Genomic DNA, 18094 nt, shown 5'->3' on the forward strand with positions numbered 1-18094 from the left:
GGACAGGTTCTACTGTCCCCTGGGATAAGAGAGCGTGGAATTGTTTCAATGCCTCTGCCCAGTAATTTTGAGGTAAGGGTACCCTTTTGGAATTGGTAGTTAGTAGAAAGAGAATTTGTATCCCTGAAAAATGATCTTTAAGACCCAATGGTCCTTAGTTGCAGAAAGCCAATTTTCCAAGCCGAGGGAGAGCCTTCCTCCTAGTATTTGGTGAGTGAAAAGAGGGCAGAGGGGGGAGGGAGTCACTGAGGGTTTTTACTGTACAGGGATGGCTTAGACCTCCCTGCCTTTGGAGTGGAAGTGGTCCACTGTTTGGTCCTCTGCTGACCCTGGTATAGGAGTCTGAGTGGTCTGTCCCTGCGGGGCTTACCTTGCTCCTGTCTGCTAGGTGCAGGAAGGGAACAGTGTTTTGAGGGAAAATTCCTGCTGAACCTAGGAGGTTGTACCTGAAGGAAATTTTTTACTGTTTGCATAGATTTTGCTTTTGTCTTCCATCTTTTTAAGCACCTCTTCTGCTTTTATTCCAAACAAGTGGTCCTTATCCAAAGGTGCATCAAGTAATTTAGATTTGACATGATCGGGGAGAGGTTGTTCCTTCAACCATGCATGTCTCCTAATGACAGATCCTGACACTGCTGCCCTGCTTGTGGCTTCTAGGGCGTCATAACCACAGTGTTAAGAGTGTTTAGCCACTTGACAAGTAGAGTGCAGAAAATCTGCTAACTCTTTTGAACTGGCACAGTCAGGAAAGGTAGAAATCTTTGGTGTTAATAGTTCCAAAGTGTGTTGTTGAAATTTTAACATGTGGAACTGACAGATGATTGCTCTGATAGCTAAGGTTGCAGAGGTGTATACTTTTTACCCCATCTGTCCAGAGCTCTGGAATCCTTGTCAGAAGGAATAGGGTTCTTTTTAGAACTAGCCTTAGCTCCTTTAGGTCCCTGTATAATGACCTCCAGGTCTGCAGCAGGATTTCTGTACAGGTATTTGTGAGACTCCGGTACTCTGTAATACCTGTCAGGTTTTCTGGGAACAAGTGGGAGGGTGTCAGGAGATAAGCTGGATTCAAGAAAGACATCATCAACCACCTCTAAGATAGGAGGGATGGCCAAGGGTCTGTGCTGGGGCAGCTCTAGAAACTCTCTTAGTCTTTTCTTAGACTGAGGGAAGTCCTGGGATTCCCAGTGGAAATGCTCCCTGAGGGTGTGAAGGGCTTCCCCAAAGGAAGGATCTTCTGGTGGGGAGGTAGAATGAATGGATTCCTCTGCATCTGAATCCTCATAAGCAGTCAGAAGTAGTTTTTCCTCTTCAAAAACTGAATAATCAGACTCCACAGAATACTGTTCTGTAAGTATTTCAGAAGAAAGGTCTCTTTTCCTTTTAGAAGTTGTGGCCTGACTACCCCTGATAAGGGTGATAAGATCCTCTGCCATTTTAAGCATTTGAGCTTGGGGTGGTGGAGTAAAATGACGGCTAGAGGTAGTTTTCCTAGGAGTGGCCTTGCCTCTAGGCCTAAGAGTATCCATCAGTCTAAGAAAAATGGTAGTAGGAAGAGAAGACTTTTTTTGTCTAGATTTGGTAGTGCAAAAGACCTCCTCAGAAGCCAGTGCCTGCGTCGTGGCTCCGGACTCAACAGAGGCAGAGATAACCAAAGGCTCAGAAGACAAAGATGATTTCTGCGGCATACTGGACTCTGAAAGGGTCTCAGTAGAGGCCTGCAAAGATAACGAATTGGGCATCAGGGCTTGCGAAGGCGCCTCACTGAATTCTGGAGAACTGACGACCTGCTTAGAGGCAGAGTCGTATCTTTATCCTTACGTTTTTTTCAGAATGTCTACGGATTGTTTGCTGAGGACGCCATTTCGGCTACAATAAGAGCTCTATGATGAATGGTTCTCACGTTAAAGAGGGCACAGAACCGGCAACAGAGGATGTCGTGGTCTGGGCCTAAACAAGTGATGCAGTATGAATGGAAATCTCAGTGTGGTATTTGCTATCCACAGGCGAGGCAATTGTTAACTTTTTCAGACACAGGTTAGTGCAAGAAAAAAGGATCGCCAACAGGGTAAACAGCTTTAGACATTTTCAGCTGTAATTCAAACTCTGGTAGCAACCGGCCGGCACACTTGCGAATTGCTTCTGTTACGGGCTCCACGGCAAGAAAAACTGATGCAATGACGTTGGCTGCCTTCCTCTATAGCACTGATGTCCTGACGGCAGCCGACGCAGAAAAACATTGATTCAGGTATTTGGGCCGACCAAGAGCTACCACAGCAGGGATAACTCACAGGTGATGACTGCAACAGTGAAACACGAAGAACATCTGCAACTAGTTCTGAAACATTTACCTTACGGGTGGATCAGAGCAGTTTTCCCACAACTTTGTTAAGGACAGCTTCTTCAAAAATTGGTGAGATAAAAATAAGGTTTAAAAATCGGACATTTGAGATTGATATCTGAGAAATCACAATGAAATTAAAAATCAGTCTCCTATTCCATTGAATGTTTTCAATTCCTAGCAATAAAAAAATTAAATTAGATGTGGAGGTTTTTTTTCAGATTTGTGCTGAGATGTGGAAATAACAAACCTCCCTTAGGATTCTTTTCTAATATAACAAGAAAATATAGGGTAAAACACACACAGGTAGTCCCCTTTTCTAAGAAAAGACATGTTAAAGGTCTAAAAACCCTAGCATACTTTAAGAGTATTTATTTAGTCCTTCACCAACTGCTTAATGAAAGCTCATTCACTTAATGCAAACAGTTTAAACAAGTCAAATCTGACACAGTTTGCAAGCTACCCTAAGGAGTGGTGATTTCTGAGTTAACTGTAAGTATATGGGGTTGCAAGGAATACAGTCCCCTTTGACGGAAGCCCACATACACAATTTTGAGGATTATGGTCAATTCAATTTACTAAGTTCAACCAATAAGGAATTAATTAAATGGCTGGTGAATAAATGTACTACATCCACTCTTCAAGTCTGGTTTTAAGGGAGAAGTGATCAAAACATCTTCACTCTTCCAGCCTTCACAAACATCAGGGTACATCAAACCTAAGGGCTGGAACTGGAGAGATGCCTGGTGTTTGTGGTACCATGAGGATAAAATAGTTGACCTCTCTCTTCAAAATAAAATTACTCTGAGGGGCTGATGCCATCATGCTACTGGTATACTCTGGGGAGGAAGCAAGCCTAGAAATCTTAGGCCTGCACTTCCGAGCCTTTCGCATACTAGAAGGATGTCCCTACTGTTACTTCAGAAGGCCAGCAAATAGTAACGATGGCTATGAACTTCATGGGGTGACAGCATCAAAAGCTAATTTTGAAGGGCTGGCAGAAACACTGCTTGAACAGTCAAAAAAGAATACAACCAGTGATGGTCCTGCTTCAGAATCTAAGGATCCTAAAAGCACTTCACATACTTGGCAGGTTAAACTTTTCTTTTTCACCATCAATAATCAAAAAAAATGGGCATTTACTAAGGACTAAGAAAGAGATATGGACAATCCAAACAACAGAAGGTAATAATACGAATGCTCCTTAACCTACACAAAGTGCCAGCAGGAACATTGGCTCCTATATGCACAAAGAAGCTGAGATTTTTAAACAAGAGAGCAATTAATGAATATGGACATCAAAGCAAACTCAGATTAAGACACTTGAACAAAACATGTTTTCCATTTGACACAAAAAAAAAAAAAAAAGATTTCAGCCCCCACCAATAACCTTTGAATATTAATCCACAGTACACACACATTTTCATTGTCTGTAACTATCAAAAAGTTTGAATTTTTAAAGTGTTGAGAAAGTAGTAGGATTTGTTAAGTTGCAATCATCACAAATGTTAATAAATCTGTGACAAGTACTTCACTAATCATCAGTACAGCTTGTAAATAAAAACATGACATTTTTAATAAGCAGCGATTACCATCAATTGACTCAAGTTTGGCTGGGTTTGCATAGGATTTCATCCGGAAATCTTGGATCCAACGCATATTGTTTTCATCCAGTCCAACAAAATCAATTGGCTTGCCCTGCAGAAATCATAAAGCAAGAAACTGCAAACTATATTTAGCAGAGGCACACATAGTAGAATTTGATTTACAGGAAATGAACAATAAGGAGATTCCATAACAAACACTGCAAATAGTTTAAAATACTAAGTACATTTTACAGTCTTAGTCTTCAATGTGCAGAGCACTGATTTATCAAGAATACTGAAGGTATGTAATGCCTAACAAATATAGAAACACTGCTTTAGACAAAGGGCAACTCCCCATGTAGCATTTTCAAACTTACACAAAAGTAAGATGTCCCATCATTCATGCAGCTTCACCTCTCTTTCTTAGTCCGTGTGGTTCACTTACAGCTTTATTAAATTATTTTAAGTGTTTTGCTTAAGCTTCACCTTACTGCACTAAGACACTGTTCCAAAATTCCATCCCTTCTCACCTAGTGCAGGAGAAAGTGTCCCTTTACCTCATCAGCCAGTGGACTCCCTAAACAAAACATTCAAGCATTTGTGGATACATTACGGAGATACAGATACTCCAAGTGATGTCACTGAACACATTGATTGCAGAAGGAACAGCAAGCACATACGCCTAATCCCAGATGAAGAAAAATCCTAAGGCACCCTCCCACTTCATATAACTAGTAAAAGTAGCATAAGAAGGACATACCCACTCTTATCAAGTATCCCAAGTGGCAAGCTTTACTGCCTGCAATCTCAGTGTCAAACATGGAACATCCATCGCATTAACAAGGATATTCCATAGAGTCTAAAATGAGTGGTACATATGCACATGGAAAGGATCAACTTGACCAGGGGCTGTAAATAGTACTGGCTGAGGAAGAAGAATCCTTAAACATGCTAAAATAAATAAATGCTACACAGTTCTTATACTAAACTACTTAATGTTTGCTAAAGTGAGGAAACAGTTCCATCATGGATCTTATTCAGCCACAGCCCAAGCTAGGAGCAAAATACAGAATACATGTAACATTTAAATGGAGAGCACAAATAAAGGTCAGTATAAAAATGGACATAATTTATTTTATTGTATTAATTTATTTATTTTGTGTTTGTTTACTGGGGAAGTCAAACAGGGAAAAAGCTGCCCCTTTTCAGCAGAGGCCTGAGGAGAAAAGCTCCACATAGCAAAAAAGCAAAACAGATTTAACAAAGACAAACATTACAAAGTAAACACACAGAACAAAATAGCACAATAAGATTAAATATAACATATATAGTTAAGATTATGTCTTTAGCAGTTACATCTTTTGAAAATGTCCACAAGTACTGGACGCAAAGAAGGTACTGAAGAAAGTGATGGCAGATCTGAAATGAGATCTGAAATGTCAGACAGTAAGATTGTTTGTTAGCTCTAGTCCTTCTTTTGCTAGGTTTCTGAGATGTTTACAATTTTTATAAGGAATATTCAGTTCTGTCCTTCAGCCAAGGTTTCCAAGCTTTATCTCTAGTGTGCAAGAGTTTTTTTTTTTTGGTATCTTTAGTAAGCCAAGGTGCAGGCTTGCTTTAACCATTTTTTTCCCTTCTATTTGAAGCTAGTTTATTTAGTATGTTGAAGAATGTGGTACTGGAGTGAGTTACAGCATTACCAGGGAGCTAGTACTTCACTGAATTCCAGTTATACTCCTGAAGAGCATCAAGGAAAGTGTCCATGTTGATGGAGGAGAGGTTGTGGACTTATTTGCAGGTACTCTACAAATGCGTCACTGGAGCGGCAACCAAGTAAAGACAGACAATTCGGTAAAGTGCATAAAGCGCTTTTCATTTAATGGACATAAACTTCCTCAGATGCATAAAAATATTAAAATAAACCACATCTTATAAAGCACCATGTGGTAAAAGGTTAACCTATCAGCATAAAGTGCTGTGACATCATCAATTGCCAAAACATTAACCCTTTTCTAACACAAACAAAATGCATTTTAAATTACATTCTGAATTAGTTACACTGCTGCTAAAACGCTGCATATGTTAGTTGACACTAGTTGCTATCTACAAGGTAAATAACTACTACATGTCAGCTTTTTAAGTAATTATCTTTTGTCTATCTTTACTTGGTTGCCGCTCCAGTGATGCATTTGTAGAATTTAAGACATTTTTTTCTATGTTTTTGTGACTTATTTGCAGGTGTCCTTTTTGTAAATAAATTTTAATTGCCCTAATGCAAAAGTTTGATGGTGATTACCAAAGGAATCAAGAAGACAACCTGAGTTACAGATTATTGTTTGAAGTTAAGATCCAGTCAAGTATGGATTCCCTACAACTATTTTTGGTGATCCTAGTTGGGGTGTTTATAACCTGGGTGAGACCATAAAGATTTAATGACAGAGTAGGGGTACAGAAGGTGATGAATTGCCATTCAATATTTAGGTCACCCATTACCAAAGTTTCCAGGTGTACATTATGTGACAACAACTATAGGATGTTTCCTGCAATAGAACTGTTATCCCCTGGTGGTATATAAATAGCAGAAATTCATATGTACTTATGATCGTTCACTTTAAGAAGGGGAAACAATTTTAGCATCAATGAAGTCTACGGGTTCAAAAGAAGGGAGGCAACTGTAGAGTGTATTTTTGAATATAACTGCCATGCCACCAGCTCTTCTATTCATTCTACCCCTTCTATAGATGTCTATGGATATCCTGGGGAACAACTTCTTTGTCCTTGGTTTCTTGCTTTAGCCAAGTTTCTGTGGTAATAGCTTACCAGGGGAGAGGTGTACTAGATCAGCACAAAGGTCTTCTAGTTTGTTGAATATGCTTCAAAGATGTTATGCATAAGTAGACTAAGTCCTCTGTGGGATGGAGGCACTTTAGCAGTATTAGGGGTGGAAGTGGAGGGACTTGTATAACATCGAGATGCAGGACCAGGATTAGAATGGATATATCCACACAAATATAGAGTAGATGAATGGTGGAAGTAACAGAAAGCCATTTAAATTTCAGTTAATGTAATGCTAGCTTCAGGTGTGAAGGGTAGAGTTTTGGGTAGAAGATTTTTGAAGTAATCACTAACTGTAATATAGCACAGATCTGAGGATATTTTGCATAGGTAGAAAGAAGAGTTAAAGTTTAGGTTCCTGACCCAGAGACTCCCCAGACTCTGGAATAGATTCCAGACTCTGGAATGGATTGCCCATACATGTCAAGCAGAGTGCCTCTTTGGCCCTCTTCAAAAGGAACCTTGACGATTGGATGGGAGAAAGGAAATTCACCCCAGGGATCACGTCAGTCGCCCTGTTAGACAGGGGTCCAGGGAAGTAAATAGTGTGGGAAGAAATAGCCAGGGAATTGTTATGGCTAGGCTTGTATAGGCCCTAGGGCTGATAGCCTAGTACCAGCCTATAAACCTATGAACCTTTAGGGATATAAAGTTAGTGGGTGGTTTGAGAGTAGCTAGTAAAGTCTAATGGGAAGCAGTGTGCTTGAGGTATGGTAGCAGTAGCGATATGAGTATATGGGTATACAGCATTTTGGGGTGGGTAGGAATTGTATGTTTGTTGCCTGTTTGTCACTAACAGAGACAACCTGTGGAGTTCTAGACAGGGCAAAATAGACAAGTTCACAGATATTGTTATTTGCTGAAAAGTAAAACTGGATGCAGCAGCAGATAGCTGTTAAGCAGGGGAAAGTAAAAGTGATAACTGGAACAGGAGAAAAATATAGTGTACTAGAGAAAGTTAAAGAAAGTATATCAAGAGAAAAGTAGATATATAGACAGAGGTAGGAGGCTATTGTCAGAGGTTTGAAAGCACAGCGAAGAAGGGAGAAGAGAGAAGGAGGATAGTAATAGAAGGGATGAAATACACAGTCTTTGAGCCTAGAAATACTGAATAAGGCAGTATTAACATGGAAGGAAAAGACCATGCACTGTTGGGTGTGACATCCTCCAACTGGTTATGCTGTGTATACAGTGCTGTTGGTGCATCTGTTGTAGACAGCTAGGTCAGATTATATTATGATCTATTAAATTAATAAAGTAATAGAATGACTGTAAAACATACACTGCTATTAATTAGCATGTGGATGTACAATAAAATTGATCGGTCAGGTCATGCAGATTGCAGGATGCAAGGATAATGAAAAAGTACAGTTGTTTGTGTAAACTTACCATAACAGTAGACATTCAAATAGATCACTGTCACAGTATCCTAAACTATATGGGATGCCCTGCCAAGGCACTTTCCATGCTCCCCTGTCACTGTACAGCTTTTGGAGACTGGTATAAAATTAGTGGGTAGGGTGTCAAAACTTTACAACTTTCTTGCCTCAAAACAGGGACATTAGAGCTCTGCCAGACAGAAGCAGTAACAAGAAAACTCCTACACCCCGGCATAAAAATAGTGAAAAAGGGATGGACATAGGCTGCATCTACTGCAACATTGATCTGTTCTAACATCTACTGTTATGTTAAGTTTCCTTACACAGCTGTACTATATTCATCATTAGATCACCCATTGCAGTAGCTTAAGCTTCATGGGATGGACACCACGGCTTAGAGACAAATGGAGGACAAAGAAGGATCAGAGTCCAGGAGCTCCTAAAAAAGTATTAAAGCCTGCTCTGAATGGAGAGAAGGAATCCAGTTTATATCACTTGGCAAAGTTGTTTACATATGACAAAGTTGCTGCCTCTAGTGTATTTCTAGAATCCACCCTTTCCAAAAGCCACTGAAGTAGCAAGAGGCCTGTGAGCCCTGACTTTGCCTGAAGTCTTTATTTTGGTGAGAATAACAAAAAGCAACAGCATAAGATAAAGCAAAAACTGCCAGTTTTTACACTGAATGCCTCTTTTTCTTACATTCATAGGAAATAAATTGTTGATCAGAAGCCCTGAATGTCTTTCATAGGAAATAAATTGTTGATCAGAAGCCCTGAATGTTTTTCATCCACTTAATGTACTATCTTAGTTGCTTGTGAACATCAAGAGTATGTAAAATTCTTTCTCCCTCATTTTTTTGGTTCTGGGAAGAAAATGAATATGAACTAACTGCCTGGGTTAATGTAAACTCAAACAACCTTTTCCCCTATTCCCTATCTCTGTGAAAGATGACATGGGCTGACTTACCATCTCATTCACTCCAGTGGAGCTCATGAATTTTGCACTGTAACTTCCAATGGGCAGAGCCTAAGCCTTTTGACAGAATCAAATTACGTCCTCACATTTCAAACAAATGTTCATATTTCTGGAACTATAGGGGTTATGAAAGAAGTATAAATGACAAAACTCTTCAGCACAAACTATTTTTATAGTGGTAGTATTCTTTATGTTCTAGGTCTTAAACCAAATATTATAAGTCGCAGTAAACACAGTAGCTATTACATTTGCAATATTTTGCAAACAACTTACAATATCTCAGCAACCACTCAAGTTACACATATATCAGCAGTGTTTTATTCCTCTAGAAGTGGGCTTTCATATGAGGCTAAAGGGTTCTGTCTGTGTTATTTGGTTGTTGAGATAGAAAAATCTGAAAATTATATCTAAATAAATTAACATCATAAAAACAACAGTCAATATCTATTTACCTGCACTAGACAGAAGTCAAATATTAATGCAGTTGAATTTTCCATTGTGTAAGCTTTAAGATGCAATCTTTTAAAACCTTACACATAGCATGGTTTTGGAATTATTGATGCAAATATGAACAAGCAATATTTGATAGCTAGAGGCATCAGCAGGAGTTAACATGCAGATGTACCTGGAGGTGTCACTCGGATGTAATGAGATAACATCCTGTGACTCAGATACTCATCTTACAGTAGTCAGAACAATGTGTGAGCAACACTGTTTTCCAAAAAAGAACTTCAAATAACTTCATGAGCAGGGTCGAAAGGTTAATTTTTTCATACAAACATAAGATTCTAAGAAACAGCTACCTACATTCCAGCTGGATGGAAATACAAACCTCTTCAAAAACTATTTCACTTGAGGTGGGGCAGATACAGGGGAATCTAAGGCAAACAAGTACAGATGGCCGAGAAATGAATCTTGACAGAAAATTAAGAAAGGCCAGATGATAATCACTCAGAAAATACTGCAGAACCATGGAATATAAGCCTCAAAAGGGTCCCGCTTTATGCTCATGGCACTAATCAGAACATGGAAAACCAAATGTAAGTCACACAAAACCAGGAAGAGACTCCAAGACCGTCAAATGAAGACAATAATTCGATAAAAAGGCAATTCCTTTATTCGACTGTTAGATGATAAAATCCAAAGGTTAACAAAGTGAGAAACAGCAGTATAAGAGGTAATACCAAGCTTTATCAAGTCAAAAACAGTTTCTTTCAAAAGAAGCTGCTGTTTAAATAAAAGTCTTAGTTGATCACATGCTTAATTACAGCTGGGTCTCATTAAAGAAATTAGAGGTGTCATGAGCAAATAAATAAGCAACTCAATCAAGTGAGCATAAAAAATGTTTGAAATCCACACTGCTTGTGACATGATGCGTAACTAATGTACCATGTTGGTACCTTTATAAAATTACATACATGAATTATTCAATAAAAGAAAAAAAAAAAAGTTGAAAATGTAAGTAAAAGGAATAAAAATAAAAATAGGGATTGTATACAAACCAAATGGATTTAAAATCAGCAATATAGAATAGGCTAAAATGTGTATATTACATTCTTGTTGATCATGTAGGAATGATAGCATAATACAAATAAATGGCAATTGATAGGTTGTAAGATGTATATAAAATGTGTGTAAAGTGAGGTATGAGGTGGTAATGTTGTAGAAAAACATGTTACAGCCTGGCTCTTCTGAGCTTCAACACTGAGCCTATGCTAAGTGTACCAATTAGCCCCGATGGACTACCTGCATCTAACCTGAGCTGCCAAATCAGCTCCCTGTATTCCAGGGTAGATTCCCAATCACCTCCTCTAGTACTGGGGTTCACTTGCTCAAGAATCATGAAAGAGAGTTTGTAATTATGACATGTCAGTGAATGTTTGAAAAAGGCATTACTTTCCTTTTTCTTTTCAATGTCATAAATATGCTCGTACAACCTTTTCCTGAATTCTCTCTGTTTTACCTATGTAAAAGGCACCACAGGTGATGCAGAGCCCAATGTAGACCACTCCTTTAGTTGCACATGAAAAATGGCCAGGAGATCTGATGTGAATGTGTCTAGATTTTAGGTAAATGTGAGATTTGTTTATGATAAGAGGACACTGCTTGCAGGCACCACATTTAAAGGTGCCTTTGTTTTGTTGTAGGTTGTGAGTAGTTGTTGTAAGTTTCTTCTCAAAGATTTCTTTGAGGTTTTGCCCTCTTCCTACAAAATTGGGCTTGGCTGGAATAATGTTCCTGAAGTCATCATTACCGCCAGCACAAACCAATATTGGAAACAATGGTTTCAATTTGTTCGAGTTGTCAGAAAAGGTGTAGATGAAGTTGCCATCCTTCTCTTTGTTTGTTGTTGTGTGAGGTTGGGAATCTGCACTAACAGTGGAGGGTATAAAGTGTCTCTTTTGGTTAGAATTTCATCCGTTAGAGAATTGAGCAAGTTGACAGGGTAACCTCTTTCAATGAACATACGTGTAGATTCTGGATCTCCTCTAAGAAGTCCAAGGTCTGCTACACATGCTGGATGCTCTTATAAGTTGTCCCTTTATTATACCTTTCTTTGATGAAGCGGGTGCTGACTCTCATAGTGTAGTAGAGAGTTGGAGAAAGTGGGTTTCCTGTAAACCTTGGAATATAATTCCAAAGATTGAGGGTCCCTGTGAATACAAGATAGTGCAATTCTTCATGGCTATTGTGTGTGAAGGACAAGAACTGCGTAGTGTTATTGATGTGTTGCAGGAAAGCCGATAACTGGTCCTCAGTGCCTTTCCAAATGAGGCAGATGTCATCAAGGTATCTGCAGTAAAAGGTGAGAAACTGTGCCCAAGTCGCGCTAAAATATGTGTTTTCTTCCCATCTGTGTAGTACCACGCTGGCATAATTGGTAGCGCAAGAGGCACCCATCGCCACTCCTTTTAACTGCTTAAATAGTTCCCCATTGAAAAAATATAGTTGTTGTTTAAAACCATGTTCATCATGTCAATGATTAAATTGATGAAGTTGTTGCCCAAGTTGGTTTCTTTGGTGAAAAATCAGCAAACCATTCTAACCCTGTCGGGGAATGCTTGAAAAAGGTCTTTAATGTCAATGGTGACCAAAAGAGAGGAGGGCAGTTGGTAACAGGGAAAAGCTTTAAGAATTCCATGAGTCTTTGCACACATGAGTAAGTGCATGAATGTGTTGTTTAGTAACATAGTCAATAAACTTGGCAATGGGTTCAGTCGCACCACCTGCACCCGAGACAATAGGTCTAAAATCAACGGGTTGACACCCTTGTGTGTCTTTGGGATTCCAAAGATGACCGGAATAGTTGGTTTATTAACAATCAAAAATTGTAAAGTTTTTCATTTATAAATCCCTGCAATAAGTTGTCATATAAGGAGGATTTGATTTTTGCAAGTGCGATATTGTAGGTATCATCATGTAAAACATGATGCATACTGGCTTCATAAGTGGATTCTCATATATGAGAACCACACCACCACCTTTATCAGGTTTCATGATTCTGATGTGTTCTTCAAACAATTTGTTGATGTATTCAAAATGTTCAGTATTCAAGTTGGTTAGGTGTCCTGTTCAATTAGTTCCTCATACAATCTAAATGCTTTTCCTACACAATCCTGTAGGTTGCCAAATTTGTCCTTTAAAAGTGTTTGAGGTTAAGTCCTCTGATAAATAACTTGAGGTCAACTAATAACTGAGCCAAGTTTGCTCTGTTGGTAAATGAAAGATTGAAAGCTGTGTCATTGACTACAAGGTCTGTGTAGTTGTAAATGGTGAAATCATTTCTCCTAAAGATAGTTTGCAGTGATATTGGTGCTAAGGGACAGCAGGGTACATAAATTCAATGCTGGGGCAGATTTGATCGGAGGAATTTGCAACATCTTGAGAAATATTCTCTAATATTGTTTCCACCCTGTTCTCTGTGGTTTGGGATAACATCATCTCCATCATTGCCAGGGTACTAGTTAATCTAGCAGTTTTAGAAAATTTGTTATGACAGGGATATGCTAAATCATTCCTATATTCATGTAAATCCTCAAGCTTTCTTATTTTTCGATTCATAATTTTATTACAAAATGAATCAACATCATCAAACACCTTATCATAGAGAAGTGGTTGTCAGAAACAACCAACTGATGTAAAGCATTCAGTTCAGTGTTTAGCATGTTAGCTTTACTTTCATATTCTGCAATCATTAGCTTCATAATTTCAATCCCTGCCTTGTCAAATATGTCACACATTTGTCTGTATTGTGCAGTGCCATGTTTAACGTAATTTGAAATTTAAAACCGTAAACCCTTCGGAATCTTAACATTAACACATTCATACAAGTAGTCTATTTCTCAACCCATACAATTTGTTTTAAAGTCATCAAAATCCCCTTCAATTGAGGTAGAATTATTTTTTGGAAATTGAAGGGTTTGTTAGCCCAGTCAGTGAAATTAAAATCCAAAATCGTTTGTTGGCCTGAGTATCAGCCAAGGATGCAGAGTTGTTGGCATTAGTGCAGCAGCCCTTTAGTTCAGCTAGCATGTTTAGAACCTCGCCCTGAAGCAAATGCACTGCAGCGGTCATGGTGTAGAGCAAAGCCACGAAAACCAAATGTAAGTCACACAAAACCAGGAAGAGACTCCTTTATTCGACTGTTAGATGATAAAATCCAAAGGTTAACAAAGTGAGAAACAGCAGTATAAGATATCAAGTCAAAACAGTTTCTTCAAAAGAAGCTGCTGTTTAAATAAAAGTCTTAGTTGATCACATGCTTAATTACAGCTGGGTCTCATTAAAGAAATTAGAGGTGTCATGAGCAAATAAATAAGCAACTCAATCAAGTGAGCATAAAATGTTTGAAATCCACACTGCTTGTGACATGATTAATGTACCATGTTGGTACCTTTATAAAATTACATACATGAATTATTCAATAAAGTAGGAATAAAATAAAAATAGGGATTGTATACAAACCAAATGGATTTAAAATCAGCAATATAGAATAGGCTAAAAATGTGTATATTACATTCTTGTTGATCATGTAGGAATGATAGCATAATACAAATAAATGGCACGCAATTGATAGGTTGTAAGATGTATATAAAATGTGTGTAAAGTGAGGTATGAGGTGGTAATGTTGTAGAAAAACATGTTACAGCCTGGCTCTTCTGAGCTTCAACACTGAGCCTATGCTAAGTGTACCATTTAGCCCCGGAGGCCTACCTGCATCTAACCTGAGCTGCCAAATCAGCTCCCTGTTTCTCACTTTGTTAACCTTTGGATTTTATCATCTCACTAATCAGAACATCTTCAACTTGCCTACAAATGATTTTTTTAGTAGTAAATTTCTTTTGCCTCCTTTAATATCTACTGCATATCCTCAAAAAAATGTCTAAAAAGGTATTAAAATTCTATCACCCAGGCTGTGAATTAAAGAAATTGAAAACTGAGGTGTATCAAACAACCCGTCTTGCGTGAGTAAATTCATTCTGTGAGGAAGCTTGTGGTAATTGCCCTTGACTATTTCCAAAATAAGAGAGAACCAAGGAGAAGGCTACTGTCAGCTGCTTGTCGGGTGCTAGGATCCGCCACATAACACAGGCACTTAGGTCACTCCAGAACAAGTACAAGTATGATGCTGTCATTGTACATGTTGGTGTGAATGATCCAAGACATACCTCCCTGGACTACATGAAAAGAGACATTGAAGAGCTCTCTGATCATGTAGCCCAAGCTGATATGACCCTGACCTTGAGAAAGCATACTACCTTCACCTAGAATGATACCACAATACAAAGACAAAATGATCAATTTCAACAATCAGCTAAGCTTCTGGTGTCATTCTAAGTGGATCCAGTGTCTGTCTGCCTGGGATGACATGATAGACGAGCCTCACTGTTTCGCCAGAGATGGTTTGCACCTGTCACCCCTAGGCTTTCAAATACTGGCCAAGGCTCTTGCCGTCCCCATAGTGCCTTTTTTAGGCAATGCTCAAAGGACAAACCAACCACCGTAACCAGCACAGGTAACCAAAAACTAAGGGTAATGCTACTCAACGCCAGAAGTCTCAACCTCAAAATGCATGCAGTCGAGGCACTCCTCAGTATGGAGAAAATCGATGTTTGTGCAGTGACAGGAACCTGGTTCAAGGCTCCAGAGAGCACCCCAGTACTACCAGGTTATAATTCATATCATATCTTCCGGCCTCAGTTACCGGATTGCAGTACAAAGGGCGGAGGTGTATCCATATTCATCAAGGATACCCACATCTCCAGGTTAGTGGCGCAGCATGATGCCCCAGAGATCATCCATGCCAACTATCAGCAGGCAAAACCACATTTCAAGTCGTAGCCTGTTATAGATCGCCCACCATGTCCCAAGATGCTCACTTAGCATTCCTTGAGGCATTGGAAAATATAAAGGTCCTACCCAACACCATAATTTTGGGTGATTTCAACTACCCTGGTATAGACTGGGCGAACTACCAAAGTTCTAACTCCTATGCCCAGCGGTTCATAGAATTTATAAATTCAAATGCCCTTGAACAACTGGTATGTTCTCCCACTAGAGGGGACAACATATTGGATTTAGTCATCAAAATATGGGCGCCCATTGTACCACACCCATTATCACTCCCTCTCTGGACAGATCAGACCACAAACTGATAACCCTGGACATCCTCACCCCTCCACCTACCCCAGCCAAGGAAACCATCGTAAAAAACCTTTCCAAAGCAAACTTCAAACTACTTGCGTCAGAAGTGGAAAGCTTCACTATTCCCTTGCAGAAGGATGATGATATCCAGGATGCATAATCCTACACCAAGGCACTTTATATACATCTTCAGGATTGCATGGACCGTGCTATCCCAAATAAAACCAAGACTCCTTCCTCAACCAAGAAGAAACCAGTCTGGTGGACCCCGGCCATAAGCAAACTATACAATAAAAGGAGGAGACTTATACAAAAAAGGCCAAATTTCAAGTAGAAAAATCATCCCTGATCAGCATTAGTAAGAAATTGAGGGCCCTCATCAAGTCAATTAAAGCCAATTTCGAAAAGAAAGTTGCCAAGGATAACCATAAGGCCTTCTATGGTTACATCAAAAACCTAAATGGCAATGCTCAGGTCTGTTCTGAGCTAGTACAAAATGGAACAAAATACACTGACCCCACTGACATTGCCAACATCTTGGCTGACAGGTTCAGTGCAAGTTTCTCCCCCCCTCACCACCTGCAGGGCCTATTACTATTCCAGGGGATTGTGTAACTCCAATTATTACTGATACGTTGGTTAATAAGGCTCTATCTAAAGCTAAAAACACTGCCTCCATGGGACCAGATAGTGTCCCGGGGTGCATCATACGCGAGCTCCAAAATGAATTAACCCCACATCTGAATACCCTGTTCAGTTTCAGCCTCTCGACAGGATAGGTGCCCATAGAATGGCGCACAGCAACGGTGTTTCCTCTGCACAAGGGTGGGCCCACAACCGACCCTGGGAACTACCGACCAATAAGCCTGACCAGTCTGATCTGTAAGGCAATGGAGCGAATCATTATGGAACTCATAAATGGAGAGATTGGGAACCTCCAAACACTTGACCCCACACAGTTCGGCTTCGTCAAGGGCAGATCATGCCTCCTGAACCTGGTGGACTTCTTTGATACAGTTACTCAGGCTATATACAAGGGAAAGGAGGTACACACGGCTTACCTTGACCTTGCTAAAGCATTTGACACCATTCCCCATTTGGGTATTATTGATAAACTCACCAACCTGGGCATAAACCCTTATGTCACAAGATGGATCGCAAACTGGCTCTCAGACAGATCACACAAAGTAAAAGTAGCGGGATCTATGTCCGAATCCAGACCAGTAATGAGCGGTGTGCCTCAGGGCTCTGTCCTGGGGCCCCTCCTGTTTGGAATATACTTCTCAGAAGTACAGGCAAGCACTGAAGGGCTGGGGCTGACCAAGTTTGCTGACGACTGCAAACTGGGTGCTATAACAGAGTCTCCGGCCAACATGGATATCCTCCAGAAGGGCCTTAATGAGACTGATGCATGGTGTCAAAGCCATGGTCTCAAGCTAAATGCTAAAAAATGTGTAGTAATCCCCTTTGGAAAAAACAGAGTACCTGTGAACTACCACATAGGAGGTAACCCCCTGAAATCTGAAGACGTAATAAGGGATCTAGGGACCCAAGTAGATAGTCAGCTTTCCTTTGATAACCATGTTGCCAAGGTGGTTAGAAAATCCTTCTATGTGACCCATCTGATCACGAAAGGGTTCGCATCAAGATCTAAGGATGTAGTGGTGCCCCTCTACTCTTCCCTCATCAGACCCATTATTGAGTACAATGCACCAATTGGAATGTACCTGGCCAGGCATCTCCAGCAGCTGGAGAGACCACAGAGGTACCTCACTAAGAGGATTACTGGCCTCAAACAGTTGCCCTATGCAGCACGATTGAAAAAAGTAAGGCTTTTCTCTGTTGCATACCACCTTCTCAGAGGCGATCTCTGTCTAACATACAGAGCCATGTCCAACCCAGAACTGTTGAACATGCTCCATCTTAGCAAAACCAAATGTACTCGAGCTACACGCTCTAGGGATATAAACCTCAGCACAACAATGAATAGAACATGCTGGAGGGATAGATTCCCTTCGCAAAGACTTCCCTTGCTATGGAACAAGGTCCCAATCTACATAAGACAGAGCCCCTCACTATCACTCTTCAAGAGGAACCTTGACGAGTGGATGGGTAACAGAAAGTTCACACCAGGGATCATACCAACAGCTCTACTAGATAGGGGCCAAGGGTACTAGCTGCTAGATCAAGGGCCTAGGGAACTATCCAAAGGGGCGGTGAATACCGCACAACGTGGCTGGGCTAATATATGCCTTCGGGCAGATAGCCCAGTACCTACCTATGAACCTATGCCTGGGCCAAAATGGAGTCATCATAACTATCCTCAGAGAGTCCAT

The 18094-nt window shown here is 40.0% G+C and overlaps 1 protein-coding gene across 2 annotated transcripts in view; it reads right to left on the reverse strand.

Annotated features, from left to right (window-relative positions):
* GATD1 (glutamine amidotransferase class 1 domain containing 1) overlaps nt 1–18094 on the reverse strand; it is a 519450-nt gene that overhangs the window by 364034 nt on the left and 137322 nt on the right. For both annotated transcript variants that reach the window (XM_044059715.1, XM_044059716.1), the window contains exon 3: nt 3931–4036. In XM_044059715.1, the coding sequence (XP_043915650.1) occupies nt 3931–4036 (106 nt within the window). The remainder of the gene's footprint in view (nt 1–3930; nt 4037–18094) is intronic.

This window comes from Protopterus annectens, chromosome 17.part0 (assembly GCF_019279795.1).
Source record: "Protopterus annectens isolate FY-2018-M chromosome 17.part0, PAN1.0, whole genome shotgun sequence".
In the NCBI taxonomy this organism is placed as follows: Eukaryota; Metazoa; Chordata; order Ceratodontiformes; family Protopteridae; genus Protopterus; species Protopterus annectens.